General features: G+C 41.7%; 1 protein-coding gene across 3 annotated transcripts in view; it reads right to left on the bottom strand.

Annotated features, from left to right (window-relative positions):
- Positions 1 to 699: 699 nt before the first annotated feature.
- CCDC60 (coiled-coil domain containing 60) overlaps positions 700 to 16601 on the bottom strand; it is a 163500-nt gene continuing 147598 nt past the window's right edge. For 2 of the 3 annotated variants that reach the window (XM_019506770.1, XM_019506772.1), the window contains 9 exons: positions 15279 to 15366; positions 12306 to 12398; positions 11059 to 11145; positions 10515 to 10604; positions 9586 to 9708; positions 8030 to 8161; positions 5675 to 5864; positions 2578 to 2673; positions 700 to 1435 (listed from right to left, as the gene is read on the bottom strand). In XM_019506770.1, coding sequence (XP_019362315.1) covers positions 1328 to 1435; positions 2578 to 2673; positions 5675 to 5864; positions 8030 to 8161; positions 9586 to 9708; positions 10515 to 10604; positions 11059 to 11145; positions 12306 to 12398; positions 15279 to 15366 — 1007 coding nt within the window. In that variant the 3' untranslated portion in view covers positions 700 to 1327. The remainder of the gene's footprint in view (positions 1436 to 2577; positions 2674 to 5674; positions 5865 to 8029; positions 8162 to 9585; positions 9709 to 10514; positions 10605 to 11058; positions 11146 to 12305; positions 12399 to 15278; positions 15367 to 16601) is intronic. The other variant, XM_019506771.1, reaches the window with a different exon arrangement.

The raw sequence follows: 16601 nt of genomic DNA, 5'->3' as shown, positions 1-16601 counted from the left end.
GATGATCTGTTGAGGTCCCTTCTGATCCTAGCATCTATGACTCTATGGGTTCAGAGATGAATAGAAAGGTAGGGAAAGTGAGAGAGAAGATGAAGGTGAACTTATCCCACCTGTAGAAGAGCTAAGTAATATTACCATGTTGATATGAGAAAGTGGGAACATAGCAGAGCTTAAAAGGCTCATACTCATGATCAGGAAGAAATGGGCCACAATCTAAAAACATCTCTTTCTTGGCTCCTTTCAGAGAAAGCATTGGTTCCAAACTGAAAGAGCATGAAATAAGAAGGTAAAATGACAAAGCTATTATCAGACTTCATTAATATACTGTAGTGCAGTATCACGGACCGTTCAGGGATCATTGTCCTAACCTGCATCTACATTTCATCACTGTTTTTCTTTAAAATGTAGCTAAAAGATGAATCAAACTCCACGGTTCTGCACAATAAAATGCTCCTCTAGGTGTTGCGACAGGCTTGCAAATTAATTATTTTATTCCAAGCCCAATGCCTTTTTTCAAAGTTTTCAAAGATGCTCAGCTTCTATTTCCTGCCTGCTACTGGTTAGAAGTCCTTATCATTTTTGAGTCAGCAGAGCAATGGCAAATGTGTGCTGGGGAAAATGGTGAGAACAGTTACCTACTTTTGTAAATCTGTGGAGCCACTACTGGAAAATGAACAATTAAAAACAAGCACCTAGGAATACAGAACATTTGAATAACAGTTTTAATAAGGCAAAACTTTAGCCATATTCAGGGAAAAAAAACTTATAGAACAAACAATGTAAAAATCAAACATTTTAGCAATTAAGATACAAAATCTGATACAAAAAGCATCCCGTTTAAAGCTTCAAACAGACCTGCTGGGGATTATCGAAAGCAGAAGTAATGGAGCAAAACTGTGGAAGACAGAGCAGTACAACAAATAAGCAGATAGAAAACCAAAAACAGGAGGTGATATTATAGACAAAGGGAAAAAGGTGGAAAAGTGTTATTGCCACTCAGTTCTCCATTGCTATCTGATGAGTGTTTCTGTCTTCACTCTAAATAGAAACTTAAGACTGAGGTTTTGGTGATCCATGATGTCATCCGAAAAGGAGCAGCTATTTTTAGTTTCTATTCTGTGTTGGTCACTGCATAAATCTTGCCTGATAGTAAAAATCAGCTCTGTGAAGTCACATTTCAGTGTGTAAATGGCATACACAATCAGTATGTTTTTCAAAGGTGCCTTTCTTCCAAATTTCACTGACGCATACTTCAGCTACAAACAGATCCCTGCTTGAAGCAACAAGACTGTCTTCTTGTAGTTAGGAAACCATCTTCTTTGACCATTCAATAAAAAGGTGGAGCACTTTGCATTCTTTTAGGGATTTTGACTTGAGTCTGCAGCCACCCTTTGTAAACTTCTTCTTGGATCTGAACAATATTTTCACGCACAAACTGAAATACAATAAGGAACTTTCCTTAATGCTTGACATTATATATCGGCATATATATAAAAGGTATTGAGGTAGAATAATACATCAAACAACTGCACTGTATAACGTTTGACTGGCTACCAGAGAGACCAATCTGATTTTGGAACAACCATTCCTGAGGCTGCAAACTATTAGAACATCAATTTGTGTTAGCTTGGTTTGACAAGGATGAAAAGAGAAAGAAATATTTTACGTTAAATTTCAACAATAGTGAAGGTTAATTAAAATGAATAAAAATTGAAAACTATGGGATCGTCCATGTTATTTATATCCTCAAACTGTCAAAGCCATTTTAATGTAAAGCTTTGCTTTTACCTTGAGCTTGTGTTATATTAAATTGACTTAAAGTTGAATAAAAACATTAGCCTCAGCTCTTTTGTCAAAACCAGCCAGCTTACACTCAGTGATGTTTTTGCTGTTCCTGAAATACTACAGCTGCCTTTATCAATTCCAGCCAGAAGGAACACCACAGCCTTCCCTCCTCTGTGTATTTTTGTGAAGAAAATATAAGAGGTAGGAAAAAGAGCTCAGCCTCATTAATATCTCTTTGTTTTAGCAACCCCTACTGGCAGGAGAGCAAAGGAACAAAATACAGAGGAAACCAAATGGAAACAAGAATCAAAGACAGACAGCTATAAAAATAAATTGCAGCAACAGAGAATACAAGGCTTTATAAGGACACTATGGATTTGGAAAGGGGAGCCACAATAGCTAACAAATGCTCTGACTCTGGAAATATCTGATATAAACAGATGTTGGGGATCAAGAAGGAATGGCTAGTGTTCATAAGAGACCAAGTAAGTGCAGCATAAACAGGCGGGGTAGAGAATGCCCTCAGTTGGTAGCCTAGTGCAATTGTTCTCAACCTTAGCCTCAAGGCACGCATCACTTTTCTGAATTTATCAGCACCTCAGATTCTGGCTGCGGTTTACTGAGCTAAAATCTAAATTCAGAAAAGTGATGGAGGGCTCCCTTGAGGCTAAAAAGGCTGAGAAACACTAATCTAAATGGTAACGGGGAGGGTGGCGGTGGATGCCAGACCTCACTCTGCTGTGCTCCGCTCTTTTCACTGCCTGGCCCCCCCTCCCCATCCCTGGACCACACCTGAGGGGATAAGAGTGGTCCCTGTGGCCAAGGCTTCTCCCATGGGGTTGTGTTGGCAACCAGAGCCATCTGCCACCACGGCTTCTCCTGGTGGCTTTGGAAGTGTGGGAGAAGACACAGGGATGAGCTGGGCTAAAAAGCATGGCTCCGAACATTCATCAACCTGCTTGCAGCAGACCATGGTGCTCAGAGAGTGGGGGTGGGCAGCACAAGCATGCCAGAGGGTGGGGAAGGGCAGCAGTGTCAGGTCCCCAGAGAAGCAGCTTGCCATGCTGCTGAGATGCTGCAGCGAGTGTGGGGAGCTGGATGGGGGAAGGAGAGTGCTTTATGGACTGGGTGCTGTGGCACTCCACAAAAGATTTCATGGCACCCCAGTGGATAATCATTGGCCTAATGGTTAGAACCCAAATCCTGCACTTCCCAGGCCACTAAGCTATTGGGCAAAAGGTGAGTGTGTGCTCCTTTTTGCTATGTGTGCACTTTCAGCAGCAGTCAACCAGTGTGGCCTGTTCTTCACCTAAAGAACTGGGGATTGAGGCTGAGTTCAGTTACTTCCCAGCACTGATTTGGATTGCAGGCAATTTAGGGCCTTGTTATACGGTAATTTTGGTTAGCTTCTGGAGTTCTTAACCCCTGGATTGTCTGCATATTAACAGCTTAATGTGGCATTAAACACTCGTTATATGGCTCAAAGTTATGCCACTGCAGGGCAGGATTATCTCTGATCTGCACTACCAAGCGCCTATTCCATTAAGGTGTGGCCACTCCCTACAGATGTGCTGCCCAAATTGTAGGGCTGTGTGAAGCTGTGGTCCCCAATTCAATTTGGTGGAGATTCAGCCTGATTTGGCGGCTGAATCTCTGAATCCAAATCAAATCAGAGGACTCTTTAATCTCTCTGAATCGATTAGGAACCCTCTGAATCAATTTGGAGAGATTCGGACAGATTCGGTGTTTCAGACGTAGACACAGCTTTAAATGTTTTTTCTACATACCTCTAGGTAGCAGGGGCTCTGTACACTGTGGTGCTGGGGCAGCCCCACAGGAGCACGGGGGGCTGCGCAGCGCTCTCAGCAGCAGACCCAGAAGTGGACCAGAAGCACTTTGAGTCCACTGGGGAGCATGCTGGGGGACCCCCCTTGCACCCCCTGGCTCGACAACTGGTGCTTCCTGGTCTGGGGGGCACCTGGGGTCCCCCTACAGATGACTGCTGGGCTGGGAGGGCATGGAGGGGCTCCCAGAGCGCTCCCCGGCAGACCTGGAAGTGGACTGGAATTACATCTGGTCCACTTCTGGGTTCACTGCCGAGCACGCCGGAGAGCCTCCTGCACTGCTGTGGGATGCTCCATCCACCCCAGCACTGCAACAGTCATGAGCCATGCTGCTACCTCAAGGTGTGTAGAAAAAACTTTTAAAGCTGTGCCTGTGTCTGAATCGCTGATTTGCCAAATCAGCATCGAATCATCAGATTCGGTTTCAGCCAAATCGAATTGGGGACAGTGATCCGAATCAATGGATCAAATCACTGTCCCTGATTCAGGCCGAATCCAAATCCGAATCAAATACAGCCTGTTTCAAACACCCCTACCAAATTGGAGTCCTCTGAGGTATCCCAGGAGTCCCTGTCTGTAGAACAGGGATAGAAGCCTGTCTTGGCTCACCAGCCATCTAGTGGCAACTCACAGCTACAGCTCCTAGTCCTGTCCCTGCTCACCAGGCCTGTTATTGGCAAGTCACAGCTGTGCACATAGGGGACAGTCAGAGAAGGATGCGACTGCTCCAAACTCCAAGCTAGCAGTAACACCAACCAACATTTGTACAGCTCACAGTGTAAGGTGTAGCAAGGCCCTTAGGCAGGAGCTAAATGTGTAAATATCCAAGTTGTATCACTTCTGAGCTTATTCAATAGGCCAAGTTTAGGTACCTACATAGGTTTTCAGGGCAAAGTGCAAGTGCTTAATGATTCTAGAAGCCCAAGTAGTTTTGCAGGTGCTGCTGGGGGATTACCCTTTGGGCATGCACATATTGCTTCCATGCCATTTGTGACAGCACTGGTGAGAAGCATTACCCATTTCTGCTCTGTATATGCCAAACCCAGAACAAGGTGAAGTCAGCTGTGGACACCCCCATCACTGCTCTTAAGCAAGTCAGAGACCAGTGATCTTGAGACTTGTGTTGGAGAGATGTCCCCAGGGCAGCTTCACTGCCTTATTTCAAGGTTTGACACATGTATCGGGAGTGAGTGGGCAGTGTTTTACTTCTCCTAAGAGCCCTTTGTGACTTAGGTGCCTAAATTTTGTTCAAGTCCTGTTTAGGAACCTGCAAGATCAATCAGGAATTGACCCTTGATCTTTGCCTTTGTACCTCAGTACCCACCATGCAAGATGTGTAGTTACCTACGTGGTTGCCATCAAGAGGTTTCTGCAGATACTGTAGATCAAGGAAGGAATGGACTGAGCTGACAACCAAAAACACAAGGTGGCATCATTGCCTTGTCTATAAATGACTTATTTGGACTATGCAATGTAGATTAATATAATCTCTTCTCTTTCCTTTCCATGCTTTCTTTCCTTTCCATGCTTTCTTTCCTTTCTCTTTCCCTTACCCTTCTCTCTTCTGCAAATTGTTTCTGAAGACACTTTATTTGAGCCACTTGAGAGGCTCTTTAAACACAGCTGGAGCAGCTTCTATCTGTAAATGGCTGAAGGCTCTTCAAACAAATGTGCACTTTTCATAGTTCACTATTGTGATACTTTTCCTATAGTGGTTGGCAGACATCACAGCCATGAATTACAAGTCTTTTTGGGCACTGTAGTGATTGAATATTCTTTTCTACGTATTCTAGCTATTACAGTGTCATTTTCACTCCAGCAGCAAATAAATAGGTAATGAAATAGGAATAAAACAGTAATCATTAACAGTACTTTGCAAGGAGTTCAAAGCACTCTACAAAGGGGGCAGTGCTACCTACCTCGATCTTGCACAGACACGGTCCGCAATATATATCATTGTAATTTTCGATTGGGTAACCACACCAGAAGGTGTCTGGCCTTCCTCTTGTCCCCCATCTCCCCTTCGCTAGAATGTTTCAGCTCACCTCCACAGCTGCAGAGATGTCTGGAGAACACAGCTCCCATACACGCAGATCACTCAGCACCTTCAGAAAGGTGCTGGGACGGATTCTTAAGTCTGGGTTCTTGCCAAATTTTTCCAGTTTCTTTAAGATTTTCTGTGTGCGACTGTCATTCTTCACAGCATTGGGCAGTCTGGATATCAAACTCAGAAACCTTTAACAGCAAGAAGAAAAGAGCAGCGACTAAATAAATAGATGCCTTTGAAACTGATGTTTACCCAGCTGGGTACCTCAGACCTTCCTGATACTTTTGCTCGGTACAGTTTCTAGGAAATGATGGAAAAAAAGGCTTGTTTTTATTCTTCTCAGACCTCTGCACCCAATTCCTCTTGCATGGCATTAAAAACACTCCTTAATTGTTCATTTACATTATAGGTGAAAACCTGTGGTGTGGAAGCAAACAATCAAATATTGACAAATGTTTCCATTTTACTTCTGATTTGCCCTTTTCATCTTTTGTCTCTCTATTTTGTTTTGTCTCTGTAGATTTTCTAAAGCAATCGGTGCCTGATCTGACACAGTGTCTGATTTTCTTTACTGTCCCTTTTCCTGTTGCTGTCATCATATTTTTCCCCTGTGCAGGTTGACATAAATCTCACTGATGTGAATGCACTGTAACACTCAATCTTTGTCATTTCACTCTGAATATGGAGACTCAAGAAAAGAATTACACACTACAATAAAAATAAAGCTCTTGTGAAAAGACTCCCATTTGCTCTTGACTTTCTGTGTAAATTTTATAGTGCTGCTTTGACAATCCCAGAGATGGATGTCTCTGACCCTTCCAGACCATATACATGTGAGGGACTGCAATAGTGTATCTCTAATCCTATCAGAGTCCTGAATACACTGGCATATCAGCTAATCTTTAGCAGAAAGTGCCACCTCTCTCTGGTAGAAGACAAATACGTACAAGTCAGCAGCAAGAGGAGGGTCTTCCCTAACCATTAAGACAGGAGGCAACTTAGTCCTTGTCTATACCAGGAGTCTGTTGCTTGTATGGCTACACTAGCAAACAGGGGGCAGATCCAAGGGGTATGCTGGGGGTGCAGCTGCATCCCCCTTTAGCTGTGTAGCATGTGCGGGGAGCTCTCTGAGCTTACCAGCTCATCAGTGCAGTTGCTGCTACAGCCTGCACTGGTGCCATGCTCAAGTGCAGGGGGTGAATGCTGCTGTCACTTATTCCCCTCCTCTTTTCTCTTGCTGCCAGTTTTGATAGCAGGCAAAGGAGTGTGGAGTGTGGGGTGGGGGGAAGGAGGGTAATCAGCAGTGGCATTCACCCACTGAATACCAGAGCCAGGCTGATGTAGGTTCCAGCAGCAGCTACGCTGATGACTTGATGAGCTCAGAGAGCTTACTGCACGTGCCACCTAGCCAAGGCCAGATCTTAGAACTGCAGAACAGGGGGCACAAATACACTGCAACACGGGAATCAAGCCTTGGGAGGTCAGAATTCAGGTGGTCTATTGGCTTCCATGGGGGTGTAGATAGTACACCCCTGGGAATCCTAGGATTTTGAAAAGGGGGGTGTAGATAGTAAGGTGCATCATCACATATTTTTATCCACGTAAAACTTCTAATTTCTTTTTACTAATATACTAGGGGTCAAGGGCAATGCCATATTATTCGGTTCAAGATGGAAGCAAAAACAAATACAATTTTATTGGAATGTGCATTAATTTGCTGTATCATATGATATGTATAAAAACCCCAACCAACTAGGCAAAAAAACCAATCAAAAGATATTGTTTCTTTAGTCCTGTTGTCATTAAAATTACATGTACATCTCTTTCAGATTCATAAAACAAAATCTAGCCTTATTGAGCATCTGGAAAGTGCATCTAATATTCACTGAAAATTATTTCCACACCTGAGTTGGTGTTTACCTGAGTTCATATTTTTAGAATTAAAAATAATCTGCAGGGATGTGAAATAGGAGCAGCATTAAGAGGAGCAGGTAACAGACAGCAGAATTGCAGAAGAAAGGATGGCTTAGTTACTGGAACATCAAGACTATTAAAAAAGGAGAAAGGATAAACCACAAAGTCAAGTGACTCCCTCCTTGCTGCCTGGCTTCTGCCACTGTCAGGCAGTTGGCTTTAAATTTTGGGTGGACCAGGAATCAAAGCAATATGTGACTTCACCACTGCATGCTCTTTGGATCTGCCCCTTGTTCGTTTCTAATTAGACATTTTATTTTGCTTTTGGCAGACTAAAGATTTTGAAACAAAGAAGAGCTTTGGTTTTACAGGAAAGGCTTTTGGGGCACGGGGAGGAAGGAAGAGTATTCAGTCAAACTAAGTATCTGCGCTCTCTCACCAGTTGCATTCATCTTCATCATGTTCTCTTTCAGCTCTTGTTCCAGATTGTCTCATTCTTTCTAGGTCTCTTTCAAAACACTTGATACTTTTTAAAGCTTGGTATTTCTGTGAACATTTCTCTTCCCGCCGCCTGCAATAAAACTTAAAAAAATTAGAATGGGATATTTTAAAAATGAATGTTCTGGCTGAGTGTTAATTAGGAACATAACAAAGACGGTAGAGGACTCATGGATGAAAAAAGTAAATTATGTTCAGTCTGCAAGTACTAAAATTTTGTGTTTTAGTTGTGATTTCTACATTTAAATCTCTTCAAACAATTTACAAACCATAATTAATCTGTGAGATAAAGAACACACTTAGAGATCAAATGATGTAACAATTGTTTACAACCACCTCAGGGCTGTAAACAAATGTTTAAAAGCAATTAGGAAAAAAGAAAAAAAAACAGCCATATTTGTTTGAAACTTAGTGGAAAATAGGTTGAGCATACTTTTCTGAGTTGGAATTTTAGCTGGGAAACCAAACTAATATCTGTAATCATATGAACAACTTTATTACATTAGATTGAATGCAAGGAGTCAGGGAAGGCTGCAGGATCTTATTTCAAAGTAAACTTAGTGAACAGAGTGCCACGTATTGACTTAGCAATGCTATTTCCTGCTGCACATCGATGCTCCTCGGAGGTCTTTCTCACAAACACTGATCAACCCGGGTATGCTTGTGAGATTTACAATAATTACATACGAGGAGATCTCAGGTCTTTTCCTCTCTGAGCCAGTAGAATTTACAAATGTTACAGGTAAGACTTCTGTTCTAGAAGAAAGGATCACAAACACTGGCTGACCGACAGACCCGAATTGATGCTGGCCTAGGAGAAGGCTGCTCACTTGTCCTTCGGGTGAGAGAAGTCTGAAAGCCCAGGAATGATGTTAAAGGGTGTGTGTGGATCGGCCTTAAGTTTGGATGATTTAGTAGTCACTCTTTTGGGGAAAAGAGGTAATGGCCTCAAAAGTAAATAAATCCTGCCCTATTAACAGGACAGTGGTCTCAATGTGTGGAGCTAGGGGGACTGAGATTCTCAGACTAAGAGTCAGACTACAATTTGAAATGCAACAGCTGGTTTTGAGATTCATCCGATAAACAAAGACTGTCTTCAGTCTGGAAAATGTTTATTGAATATTTCTGAACATAACTGATGCAATTGTGAGTCAACTGGCTAGAGAATAAAGGAGGCAATAAGCTCTATGAAGCTGGGGGAATTTTATCCTAGTGTCCATAAAGACACATGTAAAAGTAAATATCCAATGTAATGTCCATAGAAATCATTCAGAGAAAACCTAGCACATTTGCTTGAAAAGTCAGCCTGCAGTGTACATCCTGTGCATGGGAAGGCACAAGACTATCCGGATCGACACGCCATTTGTCATTATTCTGTTGCCACGCCATTTCAGTGAGCAGGTTCATCTTTAGAAGGTTTGGGAGCAAGTCCTCGCTAATACCTATAGTGAGGCATTGCATATTTTGACAAAATATAGAAGGTATTCCAGTTCTTACCTTTCAAGTATCTCCAGGTTGTCATGTAAACAAAGTGCTGCTTCTTCAGCTATGGCTGAGAACTTCTGTCTCATCTCAGCATGCAAATTACATTTGCTTTCAATGAAATAGCTGGCATGGCGGCTGCAGGTGGAAAAATACATAAACCTGGAGTTATGCATCTCTGGGGCACAGTGCTGGACTACTCCGAATGTAGACTCTTTTAAAGTGATGTGAAATGAAAACCTCAGCTCTCGGACACTTGAAAGCTGACAGATCCCCATTCACTGTAAATATGCAAATTAAGGAGCAGAGAGCTTGGTTTAGATCTGATCAAATGCTAGAAAGAACTGCTTGCAAATATTCATGTGATTCAAAAAGCACATTTTTCTCTCAACCATATCCCTAACCTTTTTGCATTCATCTCCTGGAACATATACCAGGTTTGAGATTTATTGGCAATTTCAAGTTGCATATTCATTTGTAAAATCCACAGTCTATGTTGTTCTGGTTAGTTACGTCAACCATCCAAATCAGCAACAGAAACAAACTGCATGAAATATAAATAAAGAACAGATTGTGAATTGCAAATAATACCAGACACTGAACAAGGCCAGGCAGCTTCCTTATTCATAAATGTTTAAGACCTATAATGTTTTCTCTAACCTTCAACTGGTAAGGTTTAACTAGGCTTCCTTTTTGACCCAGTAGTGGATTTAAACATAGAAGGGCAAATATTTAAGAGAGAATACAGAAATTTGGCTTTACAATTCATATTACTGTTAGTAGGAATATTGTGACAAAGTCCACATACAGTGTATCAGGCAATATATGTAGTGTAATGGCATTTTGTTGGCTCACTGTGCACCCCTACAGCAGCACAGCTTGTAATCCACCTGCACTGATATCATGAAAAAGATGATACGCAGAACGCTCTATAGTGTGCTTACCTTTTGGTCCTCTTTATGTGCTTTGTGCTCTCTTCTTCTTTAAAGGTTGCTGTGGTTGTTTTGTCTTCTCTCACAGTCACAGAGAGTGAACTGCAAGAGAAAAACCCAAATCTCTTAAAATAATATATTGCAATCCAAGGCACTGCAAACAGGAATCGGCAATTCTGTAGATAATAAACAGCTATGATGCCAACCAGATTCAGCTGGATTGAAACTGAAAACTTTTAAAGTAGCTTTCATCTTGTCTTAGATGTAATCAAAGAAGGCTAAACCCTTTAAGGTGATCACAAAAAGTTAGATCTTTGGTTGTTAGTCATATTAGTGGGGAACCCAAGGTAAAATCCTCATGCACTATCTTGAAAATACAACACAGATTTTAGAACATCCAGCAATTAAACAACTGACAGAAGGCAGAGCGTCACTGACTATTATGACAACAAGATGCTATCTGGCATTTGCATGCCATATGTTTTTCACACAAGCAGCTGACTGGGTGCAGCATATGAAGCTGACTATATGGTACCTGCTTAGATTTTATTTCTACCTTCTAGGCCTCTGGTCCCCTGCTGTTATGCCGTCTTGGTCTGCTGTTGTGTTTACTTTGTCATCCTTCTGAGCCCCATGCAGGGAACTGCAAGACAAAACAAGGTTTTAAAAATTATACACACTATGCCTTCTCCAGCACGAGATATCCTACTGGTGCTGATGAATCACTCCTGATATGACAGACTTAATCAGAACCATCCAGCTTTGTACTCAATATTTCATTTCAACTCAACCAGAGAGGAATATATCACTGCACATGTCTAATTGCAATAATTATCTGTTGTGGAAATCCTCACTATGCTAGGGACAGGCTACAGTATCCAGGACAGTTCTTGGTCCTCCTCTCACTGAGAAATTCTTAGTTATCTTCATAGATCCCATCAGAACCTAAGTCAAAACGTGTACAGAGACGCTGGGTGAGTGGACAGGTCCAGAATGATGGCTGAACACGAGTTAGAGATCTAATAGGGATTGGATCCAAGAACTTAGACTGGGCTTGAATAAGTCCCACATAAACGAGAGTAGATCCAGTGCACTGACCTTTGCAGCCTAGCAGTGCTGCTCTCTTCTAGTAGGAATTCCTCCCCTTTTTACCTTCACATAAACTCCCAGAATTTCTCATCTCTAAAAAGCCCCCTTCAGCAAACTTTTTACAAGTGCAATTGTTATGGATATGTATGAACCACCTCAGGTTCAGAAAGGTCCTGGCTACTGCTTTTCAAGTTTAGTGGAAAGTTCAACATAATAATTATTGAATATTATGTGTTAGGAATAATTCTTACCACCACATGTATTTGAGTCATTGAGAAGAGATCAGTGCTATTCCTAAGTAGCATTTTTTCTTCAGAAGGGCTTGGGATCACACAGCCAGTTGTTGCCAATTGTGAAAAACAACCTCTGATACCTTTTTGACTCCACACAGTTTTAGGTACTTTTGCCCCAGCATTTCCTTTAATTTATTAGTGAATATAAATACATAAGGATAGATTTTTAATGATGGTGATTCAGCTGCACAGCTTTCCTTAATAATAGTGGGAGAACTAAGACAAAACCCAATATGCTGTATTAAAAATGCACAACTAGTAACCTGATACATAACAAAACTTCACTGATTCCACCTCTCTTTCAGCAGGACAAATACTGGTGTTGTTTATGCATGTGACATTGTATGCCATATGCCTCACACAAAGATGACTGCCTGCCACATAGCACATGCCACAGTCATTCTTTTTTACGTATTCTTACCTCTTATGCCTCTGTTCCAGAAATGTTATGTTCTCTTGGTCCTTTAATCCACTTACGCTAACTCTTTCATTCCTTTGATAGGCCGGTTGTGCACTGCAAAGCAAGACAGTGCGTCCTTGAAACCGTAAAGAATATACCTTTTTTCCAGCACATGAACAATGCTGGTGGTGTTGCTTCCGAGTCCTGAATGGAGGAATTTACATAGTTTCTGGCTGACTGGAAGAGTGGTTTAACTAAAAGATGTGTAGGTCTAGGGGCAGAGGGTGCCGTGGTACAGTTGCATCTTTGATTCTTGCTCTACCTCCAAACCTCAGCAGCATTTCTATTCAGGTGGTGCTGAGAGAGTCAATTGACTCCATGGCTTATTATAATCTACCTGGTTCCTGGCAATCTATTTTCATTCCACAGGTGATAATGATCCTCCCTCCTTGTTAACAGTCTTAATGTTCCACTATTCAAACTTATATTTTCCTCATTGCTGTCTGTTAGCTACTTCCTGGTAATGTCTCTCTTTTATGTTATTGCCCTGCCAACTGTTTTTAATTCAAGCTAAAAATCAGGGGTAACAATAATATTAGCTTAGGTGAAGTATTAGCGGCATTGTAAAAAAGACTAGATTTCGTTTTACAGATTTGAATAAGAGGTGTACACTTAACTATAATGACTACAGGAAGAATGAAACAATATATTTGGACTATTTTGACCATTTTTGCCTAGGGTGTTGTGTTTTTAAAACTTAATACAAAATCTAGACAATTCACGAACATTCCCATAAAACTGCATTTTCTTTTGCTTAGATCTAAAACTGAATAATACAGAACTAGGTCCCCTAGCTTATTAGTAAAGCTTCTAGTTTCTTTTTAACTGGAGAAAAATGTGTCATGTTGTATGTGATGATGAGCCACCTCATTATCTGCATCCCTCTTTTCAAAATCCTTGATTTGCTCATGTGTGGGTCAGATCCCCACATTTTGTAAAATGGTTGAGCTCCACTAGCTTCAGTGGAACTATGCCAAATTACATCAGTAGAGGAAGTGGCCCATCTGTATGTCCACATAGGGTCCATCTACACATGAAATTAATGCAATGCAATAAACTCTGGAGCAGTTCGAGCTGGAGTCAGCTGCTCCCAGGTGCAGAGTCTACATGTATGCCCAGGACAGCAACAGTTTGAGCCGGGGCGGAGCAGCCCCAAGATGTCAGCAGACTCGGGGGGTCAGACAAGGGTTCTGGGTGGCAGCGTAGGGTGACAGAGGGCCTGGCTGGGGCGCAAGAGTGCTAAAATGCAGAGTTATGCGGCAGGCAGCCCCGACACTTTAGCACCCTCATGCCCCAGCCAGCCTGTCACCATAGATTTATAGATTCATAGATGTTCGGGTCGGAAGGGACCTCAATAGATCATCAAGTCTGACCCCTGCATAGACAGGAAAGAGTGCTGGGTTCAGATGACCCCAGCCAGATGCCCATCCAACCTCCTCTTGAAGACCCCCAGGGTAGGGGAGAGCACCACCTCCCTTGGGAGCCCATTGTAGATTTTGGCCACTCTATCTGTGAAGAAGTTCCTCCTAATGTCCAGTCTAAATCTGCTCTCTGCTAGCTTATGGCCATTATTTCTTGAGACCCCCAGGGGCGCCTTGGTGAGTTGAGCCTCACCAATTCCCTTCTGCATCCCCATGATGAATTTATAGGCAGCCACAAGGTCGCCTCTCAACCTTCTCTTGCAGAGGCTGAAGAGTCCAGGTGCCTCAGTCTCTCCTCGTAGGACTTAGCCTGCAAGCCCTTAACCATATGAGTGGCCCTTCTCTGGACCCTCTCCAGGTTATCCACATCCCTCTTGAAGTGTGGTGCCCAAAACTGCATGCAGTACTCCAACTGCAGTCTGACCAGCGCCCGATAGAGGGGAAGTATCACCTCCTTGGTTCTGTTTGTCATGTGTCTGCTGATGCATGATAAAGTGCAGTTAGCTTTTCTGATCACTTCGTCAAACTGACAACTCATGTTCATCTTGGAGTCCACCAGGACTCCAAGATCCCTTTCCGCTTCCATGCTACTGAGCAGGACCATCTATATGAGCACTTCGTTGCACTTAATTACTCCACCATATGATAGTGCTGTCCTCGACAGTGCTATCCTATGGCAGAGTTAATTAATTCACTGTGCTATAATACCAGCACACGTGTAGACAGAGAAGCTTTACTGAGGAACTAATTAGTCAACTCCGCAGTAAAATGTACACGTAGATGAATCCACATGGTACTCGACAGAAACACCTGAACTGTAATTAGGGAGAAATAATCCACATGCACATAAAGGCTAGGAAAGTCTATGTCACAAAAATCACAGCACCTGAACATAGCCCTCCTAAGACTTGAAAAGAACTGAATTGCAGTCTTTGCTGTTGTCCTTCTCTCTTTACTTATTTGTCTTGCAGCCAGGGGGCCTCCCATTGATTGAAGTGGCATTGCATGCCTGTAATGGCTCACATTTTTGGAAAATGTTCAGTTTGAGGTTAATTGAAGTGGCCCTAGAACTTCAATAACATTATGATTATGAATGACATCCGCCTTTACTCACCATTTACTCTTGAACATTTCTAAAACGGTGATAATTTTAGAGAGTAAAATAATAGAAGGTCTGCTGGAAATGTTACACAGGGACTACAGAAAATGTAATGGTGGCTCCATAAAAAATATTAAGAAACTGAGTATAAAATGGCCTATTTCTCTGTAAAGCTTCTGTACATGATTTTTACAGGTGTTGTATGAATTGTTTTCTTGTTGTAAGGAAAAAAATCATGACAGGCCCACCTGGAAAATACAGTCAACTGAGCTATTCTGCCACCCATACAGTGGAATGTCCATGTCACACAATGCTGAATTTAAGCAGTCACTCTCCTGGAAAAATAGTGCTGTGTAAACTCCATCATGATAGGCTTCCTCTCTCAGTTATGTGGAAGCCAATCAGGTAACATACCTTTGCAGTCTAGTCTTCTTAGACAAATCCTCTGCATCAAATTGTTTTGCCACATCTTCATGTATTATCTGAAGTAACTTCTGTAAGTCTGATGAAAAAATATATTAATAAAATCTGCCAACTAGATATTGCAATCCTTCCTTCCTTTGCAAGGATTTCTGTATACACTGGCCTCAATTTCTAAATATGCTCAGAGGAGAGTAGTGCCCAACCTGAAGCACCTTTAAAAAGGTTTGATACTCAGTACTTCTGAATAACCAGGTTCCTTTAGGATGTTTCATGCTGAGCACCCAAAACAGAACCTAAAATTATTAGCCACCTGTTGAAGTTCGGTCTTTGTTCTTTTAGTGCTGGCATAAGTAACAAATAAGAAAATATTAAACTCTGTTACTATTAATCAATACTTACTGTGTATAAGAAAAGTAGGCAACTTCTAATAAACTGTATCAGATGAAATTCAGATCCCTACTTTCATTCCAAAGATGTATCAATACATGTCATACTTAGTTGACTTTGTCACTATATTTTTCTTCTTTAAGAAAATATAGTCTATCAGATGTTAAATTCCATATCTATCTCTCATTTTCACGATATATTTAAATAATTCACCCTCAAAAAATACTTCTTTGGTTCTACCTTCCTATCCAATTATCACACTATCTTGCCCATTTCTTTCAGATGATCTCTTTCATTAATGCTCCCTTTGTCCACTTCTTGTGACTTAATTCCCCTGTGTTTCCCCATCTCTCTTGAACAGCCTCTCTCTCTCTCTCTCCTCCAAGGTCCTTAATGAAGTCATTGTTCTTCAAAATTCCTCTCAAACATGTCTTTTTACAAGCTTTCTACCATTAGACCATTGTAGCCTTGATGACCAAATACTGCAAGAAATACGGTAAGAAGATCAACACTACTTTGTCATTTTAGCACTATCCCCACTTCTCATTCCCTAATGCCACACCTTCTGTCATCTGTTGTCATCAGTCCTTGTGCTATTTATAGAATTTTGAGTTGCTCCCACAAGGTGCTGAATATGTCCTACCATGTTGAATTTGCAAGTCAATGAATGCAGCAGTACATTCCTCAGCACAGGGACTTTTTCTTCTCTGTGAAACACCATGCATACTTCAAATATTGCACGGGAGGTTTATAGAGTGCATACATGGACTTAACATGCTGTCAAACAACATCTAACAAGACAAGATCACAAGAAATAAGTGCCAATAGTTATGTTCTTATATTCAGATGTAGGCATCTAAATGAAGTGGCTTGATTTCCAAGAGTTATAAGCCCCTGGTTAGAAACTCTGGAGCTTAAATCCAGACA

The sequence above is a fragment of the Gavialis gangeticus genome, unplaced genomic scaffold, assembly GCF_001723915.1.
Source record: "Gavialis gangeticus isolate Ggan-Ray unplaced genomic scaffold, GavGan_comp1, whole genome shotgun sequence".
Taxonomy (NCBI): Eukaryota; Metazoa; Chordata; order Crocodylia; family Gavialidae; genus Gavialis; species Gavialis gangeticus.
The sequence above is the reverse complement of the archived record's forward strand: the minus strand, read 5'-3'. Positions and strand labels throughout refer to the sequence as shown.